At 47.0% G+C, this 25,057-nt stretch overlaps 2 protein-coding genes across 2 annotated transcripts in view; both read left to right on the top strand.

The window, feature by feature from the left end:
* LOC134098858 (uncharacterized) overlaps positions 1-2,429 on the top strand; it is a 9,218-nt gene extending 6,789 nt beyond the window's left edge. Inside the window, exons 7-9 of the mRNA XM_062551674.1 lie at positions 241-389; positions 813-1,009; positions 2,318-2,429. Of these exons, the coding sequence (XP_062407658.1) occupies positions 241-389; positions 813-1,009; positions 2,318-2,429 (458 nt within the window). The remainder of the gene's footprint in view (positions 1-240; positions 390-812; positions 1,010-2,317) is intronic.
* A 12,824-nt stretch (positions 2,430-15,253) lies between these two features.
* LOC134098842 (EF-hand calcium-binding domain-containing protein 6-like) lies at positions 15,254-23,491 on the top strand. The gene is made up of 6 exons (XM_062551673.1): positions 15,254-15,274; positions 16,166-16,290; positions 21,064-21,307; positions 22,560-22,732; positions 22,824-22,989; positions 23,258-23,491. The coding sequence occupies exons 1-6, from the start codon at positions 15,254-15,256 to the stop codon at positions 23,489-23,491; spliced, it is 963 nt and encodes a 320-aa protein (XP_062407657.1).
* The last annotated feature ends 1,566 nt before the right edge of the window (positions 23,492-25,057 follow it).

Raw genomic sequence — 25,057 nt, 5'->3', positions numbered from 1 at the left:
GGGATTTAGATCCATTAGTACCATTTACTCCCATTTAATGACCGTGTTTCTCCCATAGAGGGCACTCAAACACAGACTCCCTACCCTTCATTCATTGAGTGGCAAATTATATACGTTCCGTCATTCATGGAATCAGAGACCCACACCAAATCATTTACTAATGGGCAGTTTTTTAGTGGACACGCAGCAACAAAGGGTTAATCTTAAGTCCCTAACACCACACCTTCATCTGTCCATCAGCCACAGGGCGGCCCAGGACCCTGTCCAAGGCGGAGGAGGACCGCCATGTCTCCATCACCATGGAGACCTGGCTCAAGGACAGGTTCAGGGAGGGTGTTCAGAAAATGAAGGTGGAGTTCGAACGACTGGACCCTGAGCATTCTGGGAAGGTAAGCGCTACACCCGATCAGACTGCACTCAAGCTGCAGTGACAAATGAACGACTGCGTTCATTCACAATTATCGTTCTGATACACAGAGAGCAGAGTAAGCCGTGTTGGTTTGGCCATGTAGCATGTACTGCAAGGAGCACAGTGAAGTGATATGTACTTTGAATTCTAATAAATCTGTTAGAGATAGACAGGCAGCGAGTCAAGTTAAGTTTATTTATATAGCACATTTTAAACACAGAGGTCATTCAATATGCTTTACATAAGACAGATAGACAGATAGATAGATAGATAGATAGATAGATAGAGAGATGGATAGATAGATAGACAGAGAGATAGATAGAGAGATGGATAGATAGATAGATAGATAGAGAGATGGAGAGCTGATTTAGCGTGTGCCCCCTGTCCTGTCTCCTGTGTGCAGGTGGGAGGGGAGGAGTTTCTGCAGGTGCTGAGGTGCTTTAACCTGCGTCTGAAGCGGGAGCACCTGGGCCTCTTCCTGGCCCGCTGTGGCGTGGAGCTGCGCCGGGACGGCGTCGACTACCCACAATTCCTGCTCCGCTTCCTGGATCGCAGCCAAGACGGGCTCACGCACAGCATCCTCTCCAACCCTAAGCACAGGTCAGGGATCAGAGGTCAGGCACCCTCTAGAGACCAACAGAGACGGATTGAACTTACACACGACTCAAGCCCTGCAGGCAGACGTACTGTACAGTCTAAATCCCTGAGCTGACCCCAACCCTGGGCTAGCGCACGTCCTCCCCGTCCTCCTCATGCAGATTTACACACTCTCACCAGAGGCCCATGATGCCCTGTCACTCAGCCAGCTGCAGCTGTCAGCTGGCATCCCTTTGTGTCACTGCCTATACAAACCCCACACGCTACACCACACCACACCACACCACACCACGCTACACCACGCTACACCACACCACAGCACACCACACCACACCACAGCACACCACACCACACCACACGACTGCCCCTCAGCACACGGGCCCAGGGCCTGTGCAACTCTACTCCATCTCCACTCTTTAACTAGGGCTCATCATCCCTCTAACAGGCTTAGACCCTGTAGTCTGACATTGCCTAGGGTCACCTCACACACACAGACACACAGAGAGAGAGAGAGAGAGAGAGAGAGAGAGAGAGAGCGAGAGAGAGAGAGAGAGAGAGAGAGGCCGGCGGCGGGCAGCGTCTCCACGCTGTTCAGTGTTTGGCGTGGGGCAGACTGAGCCGGTGCTGCTGTGTTTGGGCTTCCCCAGATTAAGGGATTGGACTCGGGATCAGGAGGCGCAGGCAAACACAGGCGCTGGGCAGGAGCTAGGCACCCCCCCCCCCCACACACACACACACACACACACACACACACACACCTCCACATCCACCCCTACCAACCCACACCCACACCCACACCCATGGGAGGAAGTCACCGTGACGATGGTCACCAGGGATGTGATCCACCCTATGATGAAGAGGGAGGGGTGGGGGGTGGGGGGGGTGATGTAAGCTTAGTAGGGTCTTGAGAGACTGGGATGTAGTGTTTGGGTAGGGGTGGGTGGTATTAGAGACCTGTGTGTGTGTGTGTGTGTGTGTGTGTGTGTGTGTGTGTGTGTGCGTGCGTGCGTGCGTGCGTGCGTGCGTGCGTGCGTGCGTGCGTGCGTGCGTGCGTGCGTGCGTGCGTGCGTGCGTGCGTGCGTGCGTGCGTGCGTGCGTGCGTGTGTGTTAGGATTCGGGCTGTTAAAGCAGGGTGTCTGTGTCTGTAGGAAAGAGTCACTGAAGCGTTTTTTTTAATGTTGTTTGGAATTCAGGCAAATACGTTTAAAACTAAATCAGTACACTCTTCTGTTGCTTAATTGTTATTTGTCTCCAATGGCAATAAGAGTTTATTGTTCATCTGTGTGTGTGTGTGTGTGTGTGTGTGTGTAGGTTTCATCAGGCAGAGAACATGAGCCATGCTTCCTCCATCACAGCTGTGGAGGCCAAACTGACTCAGCTGTTCCAGTCTGAGTACCTGTCCCTCCTGCAGACTTTTCAGTGAGTGTGGAGAATATGGCAGCATCTGTCTGTAGAAGTGTCTGTGTCTGTGTCTGTACTGATGGCTCTGACTCTCTGCTAGGCGCCGGAGAACACGCCGCCGGTCGATGAGCATCTGTAGGTCCAATAGGTGTGGTGTGAGCATGTGTGTGTTTGTGTGTTTGAGTATGATCATGTGTGTGTGTGTGTGTGTGTGTTTGAGTATGATCATGTGTGTGTGCCTAACATGATGGCTCTGACTCTCTAATACAGTAGGCGCCGGAGAACAGGCCGCCGGTCTTTGAGCATCTGTAGGTCCAATAGGTGTGGTGTGAGCATCTGTAGGTCCAATAGGTGTGGTGTGAGCATGACAGCTCCGCCGTTGTGGCTCCGCTATTGACTAGTTTATGGCTAAATAGGCGTTGGAGCTGTCAGGGAAAGAGCTGTTTAGCTGGACTAGCCCACTTGTTGCTGAGGAGAATATTGTGATCATCAGATATTCCCCTAAGGATCCTAAATGACACTAAATCATCGGATATTCCCCTAAGGATCTAGCCTGGCAAGCTACGGTGCGTCTAGATTTCTAGGCTACTAAGGATCCTAATTGACCCTAAATCATTGGATATTCCCCTAAGGATCCTAAATGACTCTAAATCATCAGACATTGGACATAGGATATAGGACATTGACAACATTGAGGGAAACAGTAAGAGTAACATGTAAGATGGAAATATTGTGTGTAGCCTACGCTATGCACTCACACACACACACACATGCACACACACACACACACGTTCCACATTAAAATACATTAGATTAAGTGCAAACTTAAGGTTGAGCATTGTGGCAGGGTGTCCATCTCACTGTCATGGTAGGCTGCAAAGTATTTCGCTGTAGTCCTTCTAGTAAGTGGGCCAATAAATCAATCTTTTTTTTTTTTTTTTTTAAAGTATATTTTTTGGGGCTTTTTTATGCCTTTAATGTGACAGGACAGTGTAGAGTGACAGGAAGCGAGTGGGAGAGAGAGTAGGGGTGGGATCCGGAAGGGACCACGGGGCGGGAATCGAACCCGGGTCGCCGGCGTGCGGTGCAGGTGCCCCAGCCAGTCGCACCACGACTGGGGCCAATAAATCAATCTTTAAGGGAGCTAAATAGCCTGGAAAACCAGCGCCAACTGCTGGACGGCAAAATGTTTTGCCTGCATTTGGGTCTGGCCTCGGACCACTGTACATTTTGAAAACACTGCCCTGAATCTGGCAGATGGCAACTAAACCAATCACAACGCAGAGATGTGTTTTGAATCAACGCGGGCGAGGCAGAGGGCTCTGGGGCGGGGTTTTGAGGGAGCGTTGGCCTATAGGCACAGACATGGTTTGAAAGACAACGGGTTGTGCTCATCAACAATGTTCCGTTGTATCCATTCATCGAGGCCAGACTAAATTAGACATCCAATCCATTTAGGCTGGTTTATCAGGCTAGGAGCTAAACATTTTTATTACAATTTTGTTTGAGTATTTTGTCGGTCTGTCACTCTCCTCTCCTTCCTCACATCTTCCAATATCCTGTCGTTTACTGTATCTGGTCTCTCCATCTGTCTCAGTCTGTGTATTTCGTCATTACTGCATGCTATAGTCTCACATGCCGGTTATCTCTGCACTATATGTAAGTGTGAGTATTGGCGTCTCTCAATATATCTTCATCGACCTTCAGTATAGCTCTATCAATCTGTGTCTACCACCTGGCATAACAGTAGGGGTCTACCACTGGGTGGGCCTGTCCTCTATTGTCCAGTCTTCAGTACCAGCACCTTACATCTGAAATGAGTGAATGAATAGAGACAAAACGTCTTCTCTCTTATGAGTGCTCCTTTATGCTCTAAGACCAGTTCTTACTCACACACACTCATGCCCTACCGTGGTGAGTGTGGTCACCATTATAGCGGAGGCCTCTCACCACGTTGCTGAGGTCACAGGCCTCTTGTGCCGTGAGTGAGAGCACCTCAAGATGTGACCCCTGGCTCCTGGAGGCAGCGTCCCCTAATTAGCCAGGGCCCTGAGCTGAAGGAGGGCCCTTTCAGAGCTCCTCAGTCCTCCATGAGATAAGCGGCCCTCCACGCCACGCCACGCCACTCCACAGCCCGGCCCAGGTCAGCCATTGGAGCGCCCCATTAGCCGCCTCAGGGCCCTAACGGGGGGGATTATGGCACCACTCACGGCTCACGCCAAATGAGAGTGGGAGTAGTAGAGAGTGATATGAATGTGACCGCCATTAATAAAGGCTTGTTGTTGTGTGTGTGTATGTGTGTGTGAGAGAGGGGGGAGGTGTCTTGCATGCACACAGAGATCTCATTTGAGGAAATTTGAAAGTCAGTCATTGTTTAATGGTGTAAATTATGCAAGTTTGTGCATCTTTCCTTTTTGTGCAATGTGTGTGTGTGTGTGTGTGTGTGTGTGTGTGTGTGTGTGTGTGTGTGTCTCTATATTAATATAGTCTGTGTGTGTTTGTGTTTCAAGGAGCATTGACAAATTTAACAAGAGGACTGTTAGCCAGGAGGAATTCAGAGCTGCGGTTGAGAGCAGGTAATATGTATATTGTGTTTCTTCCAGCAGATAAGTGTATTTTCATGTGAGTGCATTAGTAGCCAACACAGAGGATCAACCAGAACAACATGCTATGAACCATTTTTTTGTTTGTAATGCATTACACTCTTTGGATACAGAAAAATGTGTATTCTTTTTTCAGTTGTTTCAAAGTATCTTACATGTAAAATTGCTCTCTTGATATTTTAATTTTAGTAAAATCAGTAAGAGTTGGAATAAAATTGTAAGTGGTAAAATTGCCAGTGCCCCCTTTTCATCCATCGCCTGTCCTGTAGCAAAGTGTTTAGATGTATTGAAAAGCCAACAATAAAAGGTCAATTTCAGTGAGGTATTGAATAATTATATCTTACATCTTGCAATATTTATTTGGTGAGTAGTTTTATTTCTTTTAATTTCCATGTCTGTGGTTATGACAGCCACTAACGTAATGATTTCATGCAGGTTTCTTCCAGAATAATCCACTCTACTCTTTGTAATGATTACTCTCCTTATCAATAGAAAAGCAAGTCTATTAGGCCTGATCGGCTTCCTGGCCAATTTCATCATCTTTGATAAGTTCATTTTGCCTTTATGTTTGATTCCTGGAGCGAGAGAAAGTAAGTCCACCCTACATGTGAGTGTATGGATCTGTTGGTGTGTGTGTGTGTGTGTGTGTGTGTGTGTGTGTGTGTGTGTGTGTGTGTGTCTGTGTGTGTGTCTGTGTGTGTGCGTGTGTGTGCGTGTGTGTGCATGTGTGTGTATGTGTGTGAGAGTGTGAGTGTGTATGCGAGTGGTCTAATCCTTTGATTGAGAGATTGGTCCCACCATGTCCATCTAGATTCGATGACCACTCAATGGAGAGGTTTGACCCCTGACCTGGCTGTGTGGGGGCCAGTGGCCTCGGTCCCCTCAGTGCTGTCAGAGGGGTCAATGACCAGCGTATGCTGGGGCTACGGTGGGCTCTGGCCAACTGATGGCACCATATTAGCAGTGCCCAGCACAGCCCTGCACCCTCTAACCCCTGACTGACCCCTGATTGACCTCTGGCTGACCCTCACTGGCCTGTGGCTGGCTCTTGGCCTCAGCACTGTGACGTGTCCTCCTCAGGTTTGGCCTGGAGATATCCGAGACCGAGTTTGAACAGCTGCTGGACAGGCTGCCCCTGGACGGTCACGGAAACGTGCAGTACCCCATCTTCATGGCTGCCTTCGAGACGAGGTGACTAATCTGACCTGACCTGACCCCACCCCACCCCACGCCACCCAGCACTGCTCTGGTCTCGCTGTCTCACTTCCTCCTGCTCGTTCTCTCTGCTCTCCTGCGGTCCTCTCATGTTCTTATTTTACACATCTCTAATCTCATACACTTTTTGTTACAGTAATTTCCCGCATATAAACCGCATGGTGTATAAGCCGCAGGGCAGTGCTTTATGCAAGCTGAAAGAAACAAAACCATATTAATACCATATTAACTGTCCCCATGTATTAACCTCATAGCGGAAGAAATTTAGCAAAATTGATGTATAAGCTGCGGCTAATAGTCTGGAAATTGCAGTAAATGCAGCCAAATGTACACGGTCTCATGGCCCTCTGCTTGTTTATTCATTATATGTTACATACTGAATAAACAGTCCAGTTGAGGGAGGCGTGTAATTTTTTGGCTCTTGAGCTATCGCCAACCTTTTACAAAACCGAAAACAAGTTGGTCTCGTTTTTGCTTTAATTTATTCAAATTATATTGTTCTCCCTTTATCCTTACGTCTCTGTCGCTGCGTTGTGCATTCCTTCCTTTTTCCTCTTCATTCCTCTTCATATGGAGTTCTCAAAGACATTGACCACCAATACTACCTATCCATCATGGACACATGATCTAAAACAGTGAAATGTAATGGGATTAGTATTTCTTTGTTTGTTCAACATGTATCTTAATATTTTAAGATTCTGATATAGTGACAATAAAGTAGTTTCAACAAAGATGAGCATGATGAGACCAATAGCCTCAACAAAGAGACCGTAGGCCTAATGGTCCATGATGTTTTGACTTATATTATATTATGACTATATTATATTTGAGTAGGGGACTGGAAAGACCACATGTGGGCTCCTCTGTCCCCCCAGTTTCCTGAACAGGAACCAGTAACCACACAATGTCAACTATTCTCAAACAGGACAGAGCAATGAATTTTAAAGTGCTATAGTAACAGCTCACTGACATCTGGTCTTTGTGTGTGTGTGTGTGTGTGTGTGTGTGTGTGTGTGTGTGTGTGTGTGTGTGTGTGTGTGTGTGTGTGTGTGTGTGTGTGTGTGTGTGTGTGTGTGTGTGTGTGTGTGTGTGTGTGTGTGTGTGTGTGTGTGTGTGGTTTTGTATCTGTGTATCTGTTTTTGGGGAGTCTGTGTGTCTGTGTGTATGTAGGGGATAAAGACCTAGAAAACCAGCCTGGCTTAGTTGACAGGTGACAAGGGTTATATTGAATGGGGATTTTGTAATACCAACAGTGGGGAAAAAGCTTGGCCACCGAGGGACCTCTGAATAGGGAGAAAGGAAACTTTTATGCTCTCACACAAGAACGGGAGAAAAGCCCTCTGAGACCGTACTGACACTGCAGGGACTTAGCATCTCACTAACCAAACTCTCTCTCTCTCTCTCTCTCTCTCTCTCTCTCTCTCTCTCTCTCTCTCTCTCTCTCTCTCTCTCCCCTCTTCATTCAAACATGAGAAATGCTAAATCATTCCAATGCTAAATCGGATTGATCCCGATGTCAGTGCCTGTGTGGCATTTTCAGTTGCCCCCCGACATTTCCCCCCAAACATCCATTTGTCCAAAACTTTGACATATTAGTCAAACAGAGGCGGTGCTGTCAGGCGTCAGAACGGTGCAGATTAGCATCACTCTTTAGGCCCTAAATGAGTTTGCTCCCACCAAAATGCCTCGCATTCAGCTGGGCGTGCTATGTTTCTGTGGCCCTTACCACCGCATGAAAATGTAATTAGAACAAAAGCGTCAGTCCTGGAAAAACATGCGCTTGTGTTTTTAAACCTTTAGCTAAAGTAGGCAAAGGATCACTAACAATGTCACATTTCAAAGTAAAAGAGGTGCAAGATTGTTGTATGAAATTGCCTCAAGGAGAAGTGCATGGCGTAACAAGTTTGTCCGTGTGTTTTGTAGAAATGCATTGAAATAAGGGACAGAATCTCTGGCATCATTTGTGCCCTGAAGCTAAAAGTCAGTGCAGAGCAGAGCAGTACTTTGGGTGGTCTCAACTGGGTTTTAAGAGCTTGTGATTCTCATGGGAGCTTAACATCCCTTCCTCAACATGGCCTGTCTCATAGCTCACATTTACACTGAATACCAGGCCTCTCCCTAAGCCTGGAGTAGCCCTCCCCTCCCCTCCCCCTCCCCCCAGCCCAGTCCAGCCCAGACATCCTCCTCAGACACTCCTCTCCATCCTCCAGTCTCAACGCCCCGCACCTGGAGATGGGCACCAGAGGCCTCTGCTCTGCCTGTCTGGCCTGATTACTCAGAGAACACACACACAGAGAGAGAGAGAGAGAGAGAGAGAGAGAGAGAGAGAGAGAGTGAGAAATGAGACAGGGCAAGGAAAGGGAGAGTCAGAAAGAGACTGTAAAGACAGAGGGGGCCATTTGTCTTCATAGAGTAGAAAACATGAGGCAGAGAGAGACTACAATCAGAGGCGTAAAAAATGGATGGGTGGAGAATGATGGAGAGAGAGAAATGAAAGGGGGATGCAGAAGGGAGGAAGGGAGGATGAGTCCATCGCTGATATCTCTGTGGGAACCACAGAGGGAGAAATCCGAGGTTGATCCGCATCAAGACACTTTGTTTTTCTGCTACTTTTCTTTGTTGCAATTCCTTCTTTCACTCTCCCCCTCTCTCTCTCTCCCTGTCTCTCTCTTTTTCTCTCCCTCTTTTGGGTTTTCATTTTTATTCATGGGGGTGATAGGGGTGTAAAGCCGACGTGTGGGGGTGGGGGTGAGACGGAGAGAAAGAGCGAGAGGGGGAATCGGAGTCTGTGGAGATACTGGTTCAAGACGGGTGCAGGCCTCAGACCAAGCTTGCCATGGCAACAATAGGCGCAGTGTTGTTGAAGGGAGTTGCATCCAGGACTTTTGGACATTCTTCCCATGTGGGTATAAGCACTACTGGGAGGTAGCTCCATTAGGGATTAACATATCATTAATAGTATCCATGACTTTTGTTCAAAGGCTACTTGTGTAATGTTGCCTTGTGGATGACAGCTAATCCCCTCAGCTGCAGCTGTATGGACGGGGTCTCTCTCTCTCTCACACACACACACATACACACACACACACACACACACACACACACACACACACACACACACACACACACAGGCACACTGTGACTTCCCCACCCCAGCCCCATGTGGAGATCAGGCCTGCGGAAAACAGATACAAACAAGGTCCGTCCCCAAAGGCCCCCATTGGAGTAAAACATCCATTCTCCACCTCCACAATGATCCCACCATCCTGGCCCACCCTACCCTCACCCACACACATACACACACACACACACACACACACACACACACACTACACCAGACCCCGCCACCCACCCACAGATTCCCAGATTCGGCCCCCCCGCACCCCTCCACTGCCCGCCACCAGCTCAGTCCAGGCCCTTGTGCGTCCATTCAGCAGGGCCCAGGCCGACGCGCACGTCCAGCGCTCTCTGATGGTGGCCCAGATTAGACGCCAAACAATGCGGCTCTAAACGCCAAAATGTGCCTCCGCTATTCTCCTCGTTCCTCTCCCTCTCTCTGTCTGCTCATCTCTCTCTCTTTTCCACGCTGCACTCGCTCTCTCCGTCACTCGGCTGGGAGACGGGTGGAGGGTGGTGAGAGTCGTGTGTGTGTGTGTTACACCGCTATCGGAGTTCCACGTCTGTGCGAGCGAGGAGTTGGAACCCGGCATTTGTTCTTTTGATTTATCTCACACTATCATCTGTTTATCCAGATATCTTTAGCCTGTATGGGACATCATGTGTGGGTTAAAGAAAAATCAACTAATCTAGATCCCAATGAGAGCCTTTAGATTGTGTTTTGTGTGGGATAGGAGTGTGTTCACAATAGAAAATGGACAGTTGGTTGGGTGAGTGAAGCTTGCCATGTGCTGTATATTCAGTCAGTTCCTTTCTATTTCTCTGTAGATCTTGATCATAATGATGATGCTTAGGAGTCTTCTATAGGGCTGTTTGGTTTTCCATTATTGGATAAACTGATAGATGATTCACTGATGGAGTTGTTTTCACTGAAGAGTGTTTTCAAGGCAACAGTTAAGTGTCTTTTTAGATCATGAGCAGCATATTTGAAGTGGCATCAAATACAAGGGCAGAGCTTGTGTTGTAACCCTACAGGATACAGTCGATCCTTTAGCTGTCCCATGAAAAATCCAGATTTTATATTATTCTTATAAATGCAGAGGAGAGCTTTCTTGAGGCAGCCCTTGGTGTAGGCTATTATTGTAGTATTGTTGTGTAATATTAGTATAATCATTGTTAATAATGATAATACTAATAATTAATAATTGTCATTGATAATAATAACTAGTAGTAGTTTTTACACTTAACATTGTTCCAAAGTCATAAATATCTATATCCTATAGCAAAATGACCAAAATAATGTTATAAAATCAAAAATTGTATTGGTGTAGTGCCCTGTTAAATAAATGATCAGTTTTTTGTAATTAATATAAATGTCCTTTCATACTTTCCTAGAATAATAATCTTGAACCCACTGCACACTAGTGGCAACATGAGGGTGCTGCACTGTTACCCGTGTCTGATTACTTCAGAGATTTCTGTTTTTCTTAGTCCTTGAAGCCCTGGCCTGCACTGCCAGACAGAAAGGCTCACAGTAATTGTGAAATCAGTGACTAGTCTATCCAATCTGTCTGTCCTTTGCCAATTGAGTTTACACTGCATCATGTTTTAACTTTTGCATTATTTCAATTTCAGCCCCTGCTTTCAGCCTTGTGTTGTGTGTGTGATTTGGGACTGTCGCTGTGTGTTGTGTGTGTGATGTTACGGTTACGGTTATGTTGGTTAGCTGACACTTTTGTCCAAAGCGACATACAAATGATGTGAGATTTTCACTGTGGTTTTGTTTACGTTGTGTTATTATAGTTATAACTGTTGGTCTCCAATGATGTCGTTGTGACATGGCAGGACAGGAGGTTGTGGGCGTGTGACACCCTCGGCCCAGCTCCCCTGTGCTGTGGACACTCACCTTCTCTGAGGGCCTATAGCAGTCGCACACACACACACACACACACACACACACACACACACATATATATATATACACACTCTCTCAGAATCAGATGCACACACACACACACACACACACACACACACACACACACACACTGGGAGAGAGAGAGAGAGAGAGAGAGAGAGAGAGAGAGAGAGAGAGAGAATCAGATGCACCCACACACATGCACATATAACCACACACACACACACACACACACACACACACACACACACACACACATACACACCCCCTCCCTGGGAAGGCTGCTGCTTCCCCCCATCTTGTGCCAAAGCAGCTTTGGATCACCGCGTCAGGCGACCTGCAGCCAAGCAGCAGCACTAGGGGAAGCTCTTTATCGGGGTGAGGCCTTTTGTTTTGGGGTATCTCGTTTCACAAGCCCCTGGCCTTCTCACGAGCCACGCTCAAGGACCCCATTCTTTGCCATCGCCTGTGTTACACCAAACTCACGCACACCCTTTGGATGACAGCTTCAGCGGTGATGCCGGGCAGATTTTATCTGTCTTATTTAGTCTGTGGTATTCTCTCAGTTTACAACAGAGGGTCTCAGTATGATAAGCAGCAACAGTACAACTGAAAACAACTTGTTGGTCCCATACCACGTATCAACACGCATGAGTGCTATCAAATTAAAGTCATCAGTTTAAAATGAGCTGAACTTAGTCTCATGTCAAAATCTGAATCAGCTTTATTGGCCAGGTTTGCGTAAAACAAACAAGGAATTTAATGACTCTGGTTAATATTTGCTCTCAAAGTAACACACTCAACAAATAAAACATAAAAAGAATTTAAAAAGTACAGAATGTGTTTGTTAGTCTAACCCCTTGTATTTAGAATAAATGAACTTGGATTCGTTGACTGCGTAATATAGCTTAATCACTTAAATCAGAATATTATGTCTTTTTATAATCATGCATTGTAAAAAAAAAAATTCTTAAGGTGATACAAGAAAAAAGCTCGCCTAACATTTGCTTTCTGGAGTCCTATGGTATTCCAGCAAATGGCAGCAACAAAGAAAAACTCGAACATCCAACAGCTGTGGTACAGTATGGTGCTGTTTCAGTGCCTTACACCCAATAGTGCTTGGAACATTTTAGTATACATTTAGCAATAGAAAAATGATTGGTAACACTTTATATTAAGATTCACATATTCACCATTAATTAACTGCAGAATAAGGTATTAATAATTAATGACTAACAAATGGCTAGTATGCTACTAATATACATGCAAGTAAGCAGCTAATTAATGGTGAATATGTGTGTCGTAAAATAAAGTGTTACCACATTATTAATTAATTATTACATTTGCTTTAACTGAAAGCCAATAATATAATCAATAAATCCCAGATCTATCTGATTTGTAGATATTTTCTATATTTACTCTCTGTGCTCTCCTTCCGATGCTTGTGGGATGATACACGTGTGTGTGTGTGTAGTTGCTAACTCACCACCATCCCTCGAGGAGCATTCAGAACAAACATGCTTTCAGGCTCTTTGCGCCTTTTGGGAAAGAAACTGTTGCAAAGCGAGCTCTTGTGTGAGACGTGTGACCCCCGCAGGCAAAGACAAACACAGAGCCACCCTGCGGACCAGCCGACCGGTGGCACGGACGCCACAGGATCACCCATGAGAAAGTGATGAGGGGAGCCACAGTGAAAGAGGGAGAGAGAGAGAGAGAGAGAGAGAGATTAATGCTTGCATTCCTTGCATATTGATTTGATCAACGAAGAGGGGCGGAGACGGTTTTAAGTTGGTCGGACAAAGAGCTTTCACTAACGGACGGACAGGTCACACGTGATGCTGTGGCCATGTTTGCTCAGGACATGTGCAGTTAGCATCTTATACCAGTTGCTGCTCAGTCCGTGTGCTATATGTCTAATCCAGCTCAAAACTGTTTAACTATATAGCGGGTACGAGTGAGCGCTGTTGCTATTGATTTGTGCTTCATGTGAGACTGATTGAGAGCCACGCGCTGTTGTTGTGGGACCTCGGAGTGACTTTTGTGGCCCTGGTGTCCGAGCCCTGCTGTGCTGGTGTCAGGCCCTGTGCTGTTTAACACAGGAGTCCCGCTGAGATGACCAACGGCAGGTCACTCAGCCCAGACGGACCCCTCCGGCCCCTACTCACCCCTCACTCAACTGCCCCCGGCTACCGCGCGCTGGCCAAGAGGGACACGAGAGGCTGCTGCTGTTGTTGTTGTAGTTGTTGTTGTAGTTGTTGTAGTTGTTGTGAATATGTGCAGTTTCTTGGCAAATGTACGATCTTACTTGGCTCATAATTTGCATTGTGTTATTATTAATTTTTATAATGAATGGTGAAACTCAAACAAACTCTCTCCCGCTCACTCTCTCTCTCTCTCTCTCTCTCTCTCTCTCTCTCTCTCTCTCTCTCTCTGTGCATGTGTGTTTGTTGTGTGTCTGTGTGTGTGTGTGTGTGTATGTGTGTGTGTGTGTGTGTGTGTGTGTGTGTGCGTGCGTGCGTGCGTGCATGCGTGCGTGCGTGCGTGTCAGCGTGTTGAAAGTTTTTGAATTACTTCTATAATGTATTCTGAAGATGTTTCACTTTCACAAGGGGCTTTAACTTCTGAGTTGAGAAAAACAAAGCCAAGGATAAAGAAACACCTCTACAAAAGCAACACTTATTTCATCCCTAATTTCCCTCTGAAAACCCGGCACAATAAAACATTTTGCCATTCTTCCTCTCCCAGAGGCTTCTCTGTACACTGTGCTTCTTTCAGTTTGGAGCTCTTTTCACCTGTTTGTGGGCTCAGCCGGCAGACGTATATAGCCTGACTCAGCGGCATCACCATAGAGACAATGTGGGCTGTTCCGTTCTCCTCTCCTGTCCTGTTTGGGATAAAACAGCAGTCACAAACACACGCCAATCCTGCTCTCAGCTCCGCTGAATCTAACTGACGTCGTGAGCAACATCTGAAGGTGTCCTCAGCCCTCGGTCTGATGTTGCCTTTATTTGCTATTGTTTTGTTGTTTTTGCTTGATTGCATCACTATGACCTTCAAGGTCTGACCTTTAAAACCCACAGTCCTCCCACTCGGGCTCCGAGCTGGCCCTGCTCTGGCCCTTCCTCCCCCTCCCCTCCCCTCCCCTCCCCTCCCCTCCCCAGTGAAGAGCTGAGGAGTGGCTCTGTGGCTCTGGACGCCTTCGGACAAAAAAGAGGGGGCCGGCCACTGGGGCAGACGAGGGACCCCATTAGTGCAGTGGAGCGCGAGAGGAGCATATTAGTGCCTGTCTGTCCCCCCTCCCTCCCACCCCTCCTCAACCCCTCCTCTCCCCTCCTCCTGCATTCCTCCCCATCAGAGGCACCCAGGTGACCGCACCGCACCGCTCCACTCCACTCCTCTGCGCCCCTGCTTGTTTTGGGGGCCACGTTGACCCCCGTGCACTGCCGCTCCCCCCGTCTGCCCCGCCTCACCTTGCCTCACCCCACTGTCACTTTCTGTAAGTGTGCGCGGGCGCCACTCAAGCGAAGACTCGTACGGGAACACTGGATGTGGGGAGTGAGGGGGCGGGGTGGGGTGGGGTGGGGTGGGGTGGGGGGTTTGGGGAAACCAAGTGGGCCAATCCATGATGGCCAAAAGACTCAAAGGAGGTCTTTTTTCAGATTTTTTGGGGTTTTACTGACCCCTTCTCTTCATCTGCATCCCGCCCTTTCTCTCTACCTCTCTCTCTCTCTATCCCTCTCTCTCTCTCTCTCTCTCTCTGTCTTTCTGTCTCTCCTAAACTTCGTTTTTCCCAATGCTGAGAAAACAGTTGGATGTGAAAGTCTCCCCGCCTGTTTCTCCCTCTCAGTCTTTATTTATTTAAGCTCTCTCTTTTCTCTCTCCTTCAGTTCCAGCCGAAGAGCTCCCAGTCTTTTCCCGACGCAGTTCGCCAAGGATTGTGGGAATGGCGATGGTCTCATGGAGGGGGGGGCTCGGAGCGTGGGAGAGGACCGAGGGATGCCGGCACAGCGCTGGAGTGTCAGTCAGGTGCTGACCACGTACATTATCCATAATCTTGCGTCAAGACTGCTCTAGTGAGCACATCCTAGTTTAATCATTACAGTGTGCACAGGGTGTTAGCATGGGCTAAATCAAAGCTAACCTATCACCTAATAGTATTGAAGTAGCTTGGATGGGATTGGTTAAGGATTCACTGTCTCTCTTCTGCTGTTGCTGATCCAGTGGTACTTTATAAGCTACTGTGTTAAGCCCAGTTAGTGTAACACAAATGGTTTAATATGTACACTCTCTACTTTGTTGCAATAAAGTAATGATCAATTATATTTGGATGTGTTTAAAAATTAATATCAGGTTGAGTTTAAGGTTTCCTGAAAACATCACTCTTTTCCTACATATGCCTTCAGAGAATGATTCCACATGGATTTTGTCATTCACATAGCGTGTGAGCATGTGAACTTGTGAGATTTGTTTAATGAGCATAGTAGCACAGGTGATCATAGATTCTTATTTGTATGTGATTGCAAATAATGGTTATATTGATGGTGTTATTTTTATGGAATGAAACACAAAATGTAATGCAGTACACATGATAATAAGTGCACAGCTCTTGCCACTAACAACATGTGTAGCTCAAGATTGGCCCACACCAACCTTACGAACGTCACTCTTACAAAAGGCATACTTAGCCAAGAATGTTTTGGGTCTAAGGCCCTGTTCAGTTTTCAGTTCAGTTTAGTCTTCTTCTGTTTATGTTAAAATTAGATATACTGTATGTTAATTTCTGATTGTGTAGCATCCATATTCATGCAATATACTATATGATATAATCACACATGTTTTTTACATCAGTTCACATAAAGCGGTCCTCATCATCCGGATCTTCCTTCATCCACTCCTCCTCCATTTTAGCTCTTTGACGTCATCAAGCGCTTGGTGAGGGAGCAGTTCCAGGCCGTGGAGAAGGTGTTCCATGAGCTGGACGAGAAGAACACCCGGCGCCTGACGCAGGAGACCATGTATCAGCTCCTCAAGAGGTACTGCAAGTCCCCGGTACAAACACTGCATGCCCCTGAGTTTTGTCGTTTGAAAAATACTGCAAAATGCTCTCTGTGGGACTGCCATAAAAGTGCCAAATGCTGCATAGAGCATCTGATTGGTGCTCACTTATACCAAGCGCTGAGTGATTTTGACCTGACTTTAGCCCAGTATCAGTTGGATCCCACAAACGTTTGGATCTGGTCCCTCCGATATCTTGTGCCGTTTTAGAGGGCTCACAGCGCATGACTAGAACACATAATAATCAATGTTCCGGACTGTGTGAGCAGTCAAACGTAGGTTACAGTCAGCATTGTAATGCATAGTGTGAGTTACTATACTATTTGCAAATTGAAAATTCACCTGAGGAAGGTCTATGACCGAAACGTTGTAAATAAATGTAAGCATGCGTAATGGACAGTGTGCGGGATTCTCTTTCACAAGTTTAACTGGGTAACCTATTCCGACACACCTGTCCCTACAAAAGAGTTGTGCAAAAGCGTTTCGTAAACTATACTATTTGCAACAGAACAAAATGCAGTGTCTACCCGACTTAGGTGGGACTTGGTGTCTTTGGAACAGTGTCAAGCACCTGTTTGTGAACCGTGATACGTTTATACCATCCTCCTCTCCAGTATAGCATGTGTTCTCATTTGCTGTGTTGATCAACAGGCTTCACTGATGACGTCTCAGTGGCAGACATCAGAATGCTGTGTGTGCTGAGAGGCTTTAGTAAGAGACCGCTGCAGTGCAGGCTACAGGACACACACACACACACACACACACACACACACACACACACACGCACACACACATTCATTACACTCCCTCTGTTACACCCACACACTAACTCAGTCTCTCGCTCACCCACACTTATGAGTTTGTGTGGTTTTGGTAGAACTTTTGAACTGTTTTGGCATTTCTGGTGTGTGGTATTTTTCTATGCAGCCTTATTCGAGTTTTAACAGGCTAGATGTTTCACATAGAAAAAAAGCTGATTTGCTAAGTGATTCCAAATCTTCTTTTACAAAGTATTGTCGAAATACAAAAAAAACGTGTAGCTTATTTTAAAACTTAAAAATCCAACATGAAGAAGAAGGTCGGCACACTTGCTCTCCGTTTGTTTAATTTATTAGAGTTCAAGTTACGTCTCGAGCCCTTCGACTTCGACTTGGACTCATGATGAGACGAGTCAAGATGAGGTGAATTTGATGAAGACTCGAAGGGTTCGAGACGTAACTTGAGCTCTAATAAATAGAACAAACGGAGAGCAAGTGTGCCGACCTTCTTTTTGGCTCCTGCACCTTCATTTGGATGTGCGCACGTTCCCAAACTAAATAGCTTATTTTAATAGCCTACATTTTAACCAAGGGTGTTTTTTTCTTTTATTTTGAAATACATTTTGCATAACTACATAAACACAAAAACTATTTTTGCCCATCTCTGACGGGGGACATATGCAACTACCACTCAGGTACATAATATAGACAGATGGTCCCCCAGTAGTATCTGTGCAAATGCAAAGTGTTTAAATGCCTCTCAGTATTCTGTCCTGTGTCTTCAGGAATGTCTTCCGTGATGGTACTTCTTGGGATCTGACAGGGCAATGAACTAATTTTTGCCACAAAAATGAATAATTTATCACTGTTTAGGGACTAATGCTATTATTAGGCCACAAAGGCCCGCTGGTCATTAATTAGCCCGTTCTATAGGGAGATTACCCTGCGGGGCATGAGATGTCTGTCTGAGGGCCGCCGCGTCTATTGAGGCTCACCCTCACGGGGCAGGCCAATGCACAGCACCCCATTGTTTTTGCCACCATGTCAAATCTCCCGTGATTTCTCCAGTGTGAGCTCCCCGTGTGCAGGACACTTAAACACATACACAGATGCACAAACACACACACACACACACACACTCACACACACACATACCCTCACATATGCACTGAGAAACATACATATGTACATACACATAATATGCAGAGAGAGGCGAGCTCAAACTCCAAAAAAATCTCTTTGCTTCTTCGGGTGCAAGTTAAAAGTATCCCATTCTGATGTGCAAAAGAACTGCACTCACTAGATCATTCTTTTACTTTTTTATTATTGCACCATGCCTAAACAGACGCGTTTCGGCGTCATGGCTGTCCTCAGTGTAAACACATAATATGATCAGTGATGGCAGAGCATCTTGTCATATCGTGAGATGAGTAGGCCTACTGTCTCAGGAGCTCACATGGGCAAATCTAAAGGATTTCCCCTCAACAACCCCCACCCCACCCCACCCAAACAGCCCTCTTTTATCCTCTAAAACAATGCCAGCGCGAACATAGAATACATGTCTTGGCGGATGACGCCTTAATTGTGTAACTGTGCAGGTTAACAAGTTGGCTGACATCCCCTTGTGTGTGTGTGTGTGTGTGTGTGTGTGTGTTTCACTCCATTCCCATGAATAACAATGCGCTCAGTGTGTTGTGCTGCCTGGGTGTGTGTTGGTTTACTGCACGCCTGTTTGGATGTTCCCATGCCTCTGCCCTGTTCCCTGCCTCACCCCCCCCCCCCCCTCCTCTCTCTCTGGGCCCTCAGTGGAGAGACAGTTACAGAGATGGTGTGAAAACAGACGGACTAGTGTAAGAAGACACCCAAACAATAACCTCCATAGAACTAGCCAATAACTGTTCGTACGACCAATCAAATGCTTAGGAATTACTTTTAATGTGGCTGTGCGGTATGTTGGTGAAGCTGTACGGCATGTGTAAATTGTTTATCCGTTTATTTGGTACCTCCTCTGATTTTCTTCCTGTTCTGCTCATCCCTTCGACCCTTTGTAGATGCACATTCTCTCTCCATCTTGCCCTCCCTCTCTCCATCCCTCTCTCTTTTTCTATCTCTCTTTCTCTTTGGAATTGGCCCCTTTCATCTCTCCATTCTCTCTCTGTTGGCTCGGAGTATCATGGTGGCTGCCCTAAATAGGGTGGAAGTTGAATAGGGGCATCTCGGGCACATTTGCATAATCCCGCACCGTGGCACCGGCTCCCAGTGCTGGTGCTGCCTCCCGCACGCTCGCCTGACGCCGCGCCGCCGTGCCAACCGCGCCAAAGGTATACGCTCTCAGCCCCTCGCGCCCCTCGCCCCTCGCCCCTCGCGCCGCTCTCTGGCGCTGGGCACTGGCTGCCAGCAGATTAGTGCCACTAACAGGCTTAATCGCACAAGTTCACAGAGGTTCGCTGATGGTATCAGAGCCCTGGCGGCTGAGCCACGCCACGCCGTGCCCCGTTAGCAGATGCCCTGTTCTGTTCGGGTCGTCTGGGCAGAGCGCCGTGTCTCTGGGTGAGACCGATGCACGTATAATGTTGTTGTTGAAAAGGTGTCCCGCGTGACAACTCAACGCTGACAAGGTCTCGGTAGAAGTTCCTCTGTCTGCTTCGGTTGCCTCGGTCCTCCTCACAAGCCGTGATCCCCTTTGAGGAAGCTCCCGTTTTCATTTGGTTAACAGTTTGAAGTGCACGTGTGAAACTCCTCACCACAACTTAGTTGAGCGCCAGACAGCAGCTGTGGCATATCTGCGCTTCAAAGCCGCTCGCTCGCCCACAAAGCATCTCTGGTAGCGTGCATTGAGAGTGGCTCTTTGAGCTCCCTGGCGTGAACCAAACTCAGCGCAGGGGATGCGCGCTTTAAGACGGTGCGTGATACAGACGTGGTTTTGTTTTCACGCCGCACTCACAGCCGAGCCATTCATGTCTGCGCTCTCCTCTCACAGAGCGGCTCTTTCTTCAGGCTCGGCTGGTGCCAGGGAGCCCAAGATGGCTTCTGTCTCTCTGATGGGAAACTGTTGCATATAGGCAGGGTTGGCTGCCAAGTTTTGGCATTGTCATGGGGTGGGGGGTGCAGAGTTGGGAGGGGTGGTGGGAGGGTTGGGGGGGTGGGAGGGGGTAGTTGAAAGAATAGAGGCCCTTCTTAACTTAAGACAAAATCTCAAAGAGGGAAAATCATGTGGGACCATTGCCCCCATAGTTACTTGAATACCTTTATCTCTCAAGCTGGGGGGGAATGTCTCTGACTTCCATCCACCCCTGCTTTCCTAACATTTCCAGTGATAGTCACCTTTTTTCATCTTCTTCACAAGCTTTGTGTTTTCTCAGGTTTGAAAACAATTAGCAGATGGCAAATGGTTACTCAAATTCACTTTGTGTTTCTTCCCTGTCTTTGTTTTTTTTCTGGTTTCTCTACATTATCTCAAGATTTAAAATCAGACCCATCACAGTTAATCTCGTTTACTCCCCTCTCTCGCCAGACCTTTTACTCTCCTCTCTCTACTGTCTGTCAGTAAGGTATTTCTCCCACATGTCTGCTCTCCAAAATTAAGTTGTCAGCTTCAAAGTAATTGAACCACTTAATCAGTACTATGTCTATGAATATGTATGTGTATGTGTATGTGTATGTGTATGTGTATGTGTATGTGTATATGTATATGTATATGTATATGTATATGTATATGTAAATGTGTGTGTATGTGTGTGTGTGTGTTAGTGTGTGTGTGTGTGTGTGTGTGTGTGTGAGTGTGCACCATGTATATATATATACATGCTCATGATATGTCTTGGTCTTTTAATTCTGTATCAGACGTACAACCTCTAAAATGTGAACATGTCTCCATTTTATCACTGGTTACCCTTCTCTTTCTCTGTCTCTTTCATTCACACACTTCCTGTCGACCTGCTGATCCTTGACCCCTGACCCCTCCTGGCTGCTTCTCTGCTGCGTCTCTGGCAGGTTCCTGGTCCGGCCTGAGGTGAGTCGTGGTCAGATCCGGCAGCTGTGGGCCAGCCTCATCACGCAGCAGGACGGCACGCTGGACTTCCTGCAGTTCGCTCGCCACTTCGGCCCCTCCCTCAAGTCCGCTCGCTTCCCCAACGCCAAGCGCTGCCCGCCTCAGCGTGGGGACGAGAACCTGCGCCAACGCTCCAAGCGCCTCACGTGCCTGTCTGACATACTGGTCCATGCTGTACACGCCAAGGTGCCTGTCTGTCTGCCTGCCTGTCTGTCTGCCTGCCTGCCTGTCTGTCTGTCTGTCTGTCTGTCTGTCTTTCTGTCTGTCTGTCTGCCTGCCTGTCTGCCTGCCTGTCTGTCTGTCTGTCTGTCTGTCTGTTTGTCTGCTTGTCTTCCTCTCAAAAGACGTTAAGGGAGGAATAAACCCTCATAAAATGTTAGAGATTGCCCACTTTGGTTCTCCCCGAGGGAATATTGGAAAATACCTTCCTCAAGGTAATTCACCATTTGTATCAGTCTCATCATGATGACCTCATTACAATGTAACGTGGATGTGTTTAGGGTCCCATAGCTGACAGCAGACATGACGATCCCAATCATCTACCATGAGAACTGGGAGCTTGGGCTTTCATCACACCCAACACCAAACACCAAACACGCTTCTCCTTTTCATGTGTAGAGATCCCGAGAACCCCCATCTAGCTGCCACCTGCTATGAGTGTGTGTGTGTGTGTGTGTGTGTGTGAGTGTGTGAGTGAGTGTGTGTGAGTGTGAGTGTGAGTGTAGGTGTGTGTGTGTGTGAGTGTGTGTGTGTGTGTGTGTGTGTGTGAGAGTGTGTGTGTGAGTGTGTGTGAGTGTGAGTGTGAGTGTGAGTGTGAGTGTGTGTGTGAAAGAGTGTGAGTGTGTGCGTGTGGGGAGGGGGGGGTGAAGAGCATCACTTGAGGACTATAGACGCTGAGTGAGTGTGGGGATTGTGGAGGCAGATAAAGGGGGAGGGAAGGGGGTCACGTTGCTGGTGCCTTATCTGCTGTTCTCCCTCCTGAGGGGTGTCTTATCGCGGGGCTCAGGAGACACGCACGCGTGAGAGCACCCCTTCAGTCTGCCGACCCAGCTTGGGTCATGTGACCCCTCTCCCTCCACTCACACAACAGCAGGCAGACGGGCAGGCGTCCGCACGTGCTCAGATTGTTGTCATCTGTGCAAAACGCCCCATCACCACCATCACCATGCCAGACCCACTCAACGCACTCACACAAACACTTAACACTCTGACTGAACACCTAATCATGCTTGATATACTGATCACACGTCAGTGTAGATAGTGCCATCTATTCATCTGTTTGTCTATGGATGCATGACTGACTTGCTCTGTGCAGGTCTTCCTGATTTACCCTCTATTTGTCTATCTGTGTCTCCATCTGTCTGTCTGTCTGTCTGTCTGTCTGTGTGTGTGCCTGTGTGTTCATGCGTGCGTATTTGTGTGTCTCTCCGTCTGTCAGGTGGAACATTCCCTTCCTGATCTGCAGCTGGAGTTTGAGGAGATGGACCCGTACCGCACTGGCTTTGTGAGTCCAGCGGAGTTCAAGGAGGTTCTGTTGACGCTCTGCTCCCAGCTGGACGAATACGAGTGTGACGTCCTTGCTAGGAAGTTTGACATCAACAGAGACGGAAGGTTTGTTCCTGTCACAAAAAGCCTAGCGGTGAGCTCAGGAGCTGTGTGTGTCTGACTGCACATCCCCCCCCCCCCCCCTTTGCTCTTCCAGGGTTTCCTACAGTGAATTCCTGAGGCCCTTTGCTGGACATAAGCAGGCATGGAGGAATGGATCCAACATGGCTGCCATCTTGCAGTCGCACAGAGAGAATGGGGATTTGACTGAGGGGAAGGACACCTCCAAATTAGGAACCCTGAATGTTAGGCTCAAGAAGAAGGTGTGATATCAAATAGTAGTCTTAGATTAATTTGGGTTGATGTATCTCTGCGTATCTCTGTGACATTGTCTCTATGTGTGTGTGTGTGTATGTGTGTGTGTGTGTGTGTGTGTGTGTGTGTGTGTTTGTGTGTGTGTGTGTGTGTGTGTGTGTTTGAGAGAGAGACAGAGACACAGAGGTATATGTATATGACTGCATATGTATATGTGTGTATAAGCTTATGCATTTGTGTGTGTGTGTGTGTGTGTGTGTGTGTGTGTGGCCTCAGCTCCAGAGGAAGCGGCGAGCCCTGCGCCGTGCCTTTCTCCGGCTGGACGTGTCCCGCTGTGGCCTGCTGTCGGTGGCGGAGCTGCGGGCCGTCCTGCTGCTCTGTGGCGTCTCTCTGGACCAGGAGGAGCTCTACCAGGTGCTCTCCCTCCTGGACCAGGACCTGGGGGGCCGCGTGGACTACCGCTCGCTTCTCCAGCACATCAGCAAACCACCACAGCCAGGAGATCAGTGACCTGGGGGCCCACGTGGACTACCGCTCGCTTCTCCAGCACATCAGCAAACCACCACAGCAAGGAGATCAGTGACAGTGGCTCAGTTTATTATCCTAAGGTAAAAAGGACAGAAAAGTCCGCGCACTAAAGCTCCAATTTTATTTCTTTCATTCACCACATGTAGCGTTTCGGGACACACTGCCCTTCCTTTCCCTTGTCTGAGGAAGGGCAGTGTGTCCCGAAACGTTACATGTGGTGAATAAAAGAAATAAGATTGGAGCTTTAGTGTGCGGACTTTTCTGCCCTTTTTACTGTTGCTTTTAGAGTCCAGCACCTACCTTTTCTGAAATATTCAGATGTGCGCACCCGCTTCTACACTATCAGTTATTATCCTACTCATCGGTGGGTCATTGTAACAACACCACTATGTGAGAACTTTGGTTTTTTTGTAGCAGCTTTGTTTTTTTTTTGCATTACTAAACAAAATTGTAGTGTTGGGAGGATATAGCTATCTTGATCATGTGCAAGCAAAGTCCTGTCAGTCCCTCATAACCTCTCGAGTGCAAATCAGTAGTAGTAGTGCTCTTATCATATTCTGGGATGTTGTCGCAAAACAGTAAGCATTGATAGCAAAAATAATGAGTCAATTTCACCAGTCAGGGTTGACTTGGTGATGCTAGCTTTTGAAGGAGAAACTTCTGGTCATGAGCTCACTATCAACCAGTAAGTATGAATATACTGTAGACAGTATATCAGTAATCATAATATACAGCAGTGTTAGGAGAAATCTTAAAGAGACCCTATGCAACTTTCTGCAGGAGACGATCGCTCCTTGTTTACATCTGGAAGTCTGAGACGCAAGGAACAAGAAGAACCACGCTTGCAATTTATATATTTAAATATAGCCTATATATGTATAAATATACACACTAAAGCTGTCGGGGAAGCTCTGCAGAGAAAATGCAAGCATAAAACGAGCGAAAACGAAAAACGAAACCGAAACCAGAGATGAAATCTTCAATCCTGCATAGTTCCTCTTTAAGATACTACACAGACTTCCAGTATCTTTTATTGAACCGCAGTGAGCAGCTCCTCCGGCAGCTTTGTGCTCATTAGAACTCATTAGAAGAAAGTCATATTGAATGTTGATTACTAATGGACATCTCATGGAAACTGTGGTTTTGCTCTAATTCTTATTTAAGGAAACTGGAGTTTTGCTAAACAATGCCAACTATTCCTAGTGTTTAGACATATAGGGGCTCTATCTTCTGCTGCAGTAATATGCTGTTTCCTGTTTTTGTAATTATGACAAGATGTATCAGTAACATACCTATTGTGTAGTGTAACCTTATTCTACCTATATAGAAGATTCTGCAATAAACCACAACAAAATATTACAATGAAATTGAACAAAACTTCTACAGCTGATTTGGCAACTGGTGAACTGGTGAATGTATTCATCCTTGTTCACACATACGGCCCAAGATGTTTCCATTGCTTTGAGTAAATGATATTAATAGAAATGATAAGCTTAGGTTGGTAATATAAACAGACATACATGCTTCAGCAAAGGTCTGTGCCCTGTA

Source organism: Sardina pilchardus, chromosome 2 (genome assembly GCF_963854185.1).
Source record: "Sardina pilchardus chromosome 2, fSarPil1.1, whole genome shotgun sequence".
Lineage (NCBI taxonomy): Eukaryota > Metazoa > Chordata > Actinopteri > Clupeiformes > Clupeidae > Sardina > Sardina pilchardus.
This window is presented reverse-complemented; position numbering and strand designations above follow the sequence as displayed.

What these genes read in the sequence shown, in the direction of transcription:
- LOC134098842 (XM_062551673.1), top strand. Translation starts at nt 15,254, where the DNA reads ATGCCGGCACAGCGCTGGAGT. An exon ending in TGCCGGCACAGCGCTGGAGT is followed by an intron (nt 15,275 to 16,165) that starts GTCAGTCAGGTG and finishes CCTCCATTTTAG; the next exon opens with CTCTTTGACGTCATCAAGCG. An exon ending in GACATCAACAGAGACGGAAG is followed by an intron (nt 22,733 to 22,823) that starts GTTTGTTCCTGT and finishes TTGCTCTTCCAG; the next exon opens with GGTTTCCTACAGTGAATTCC.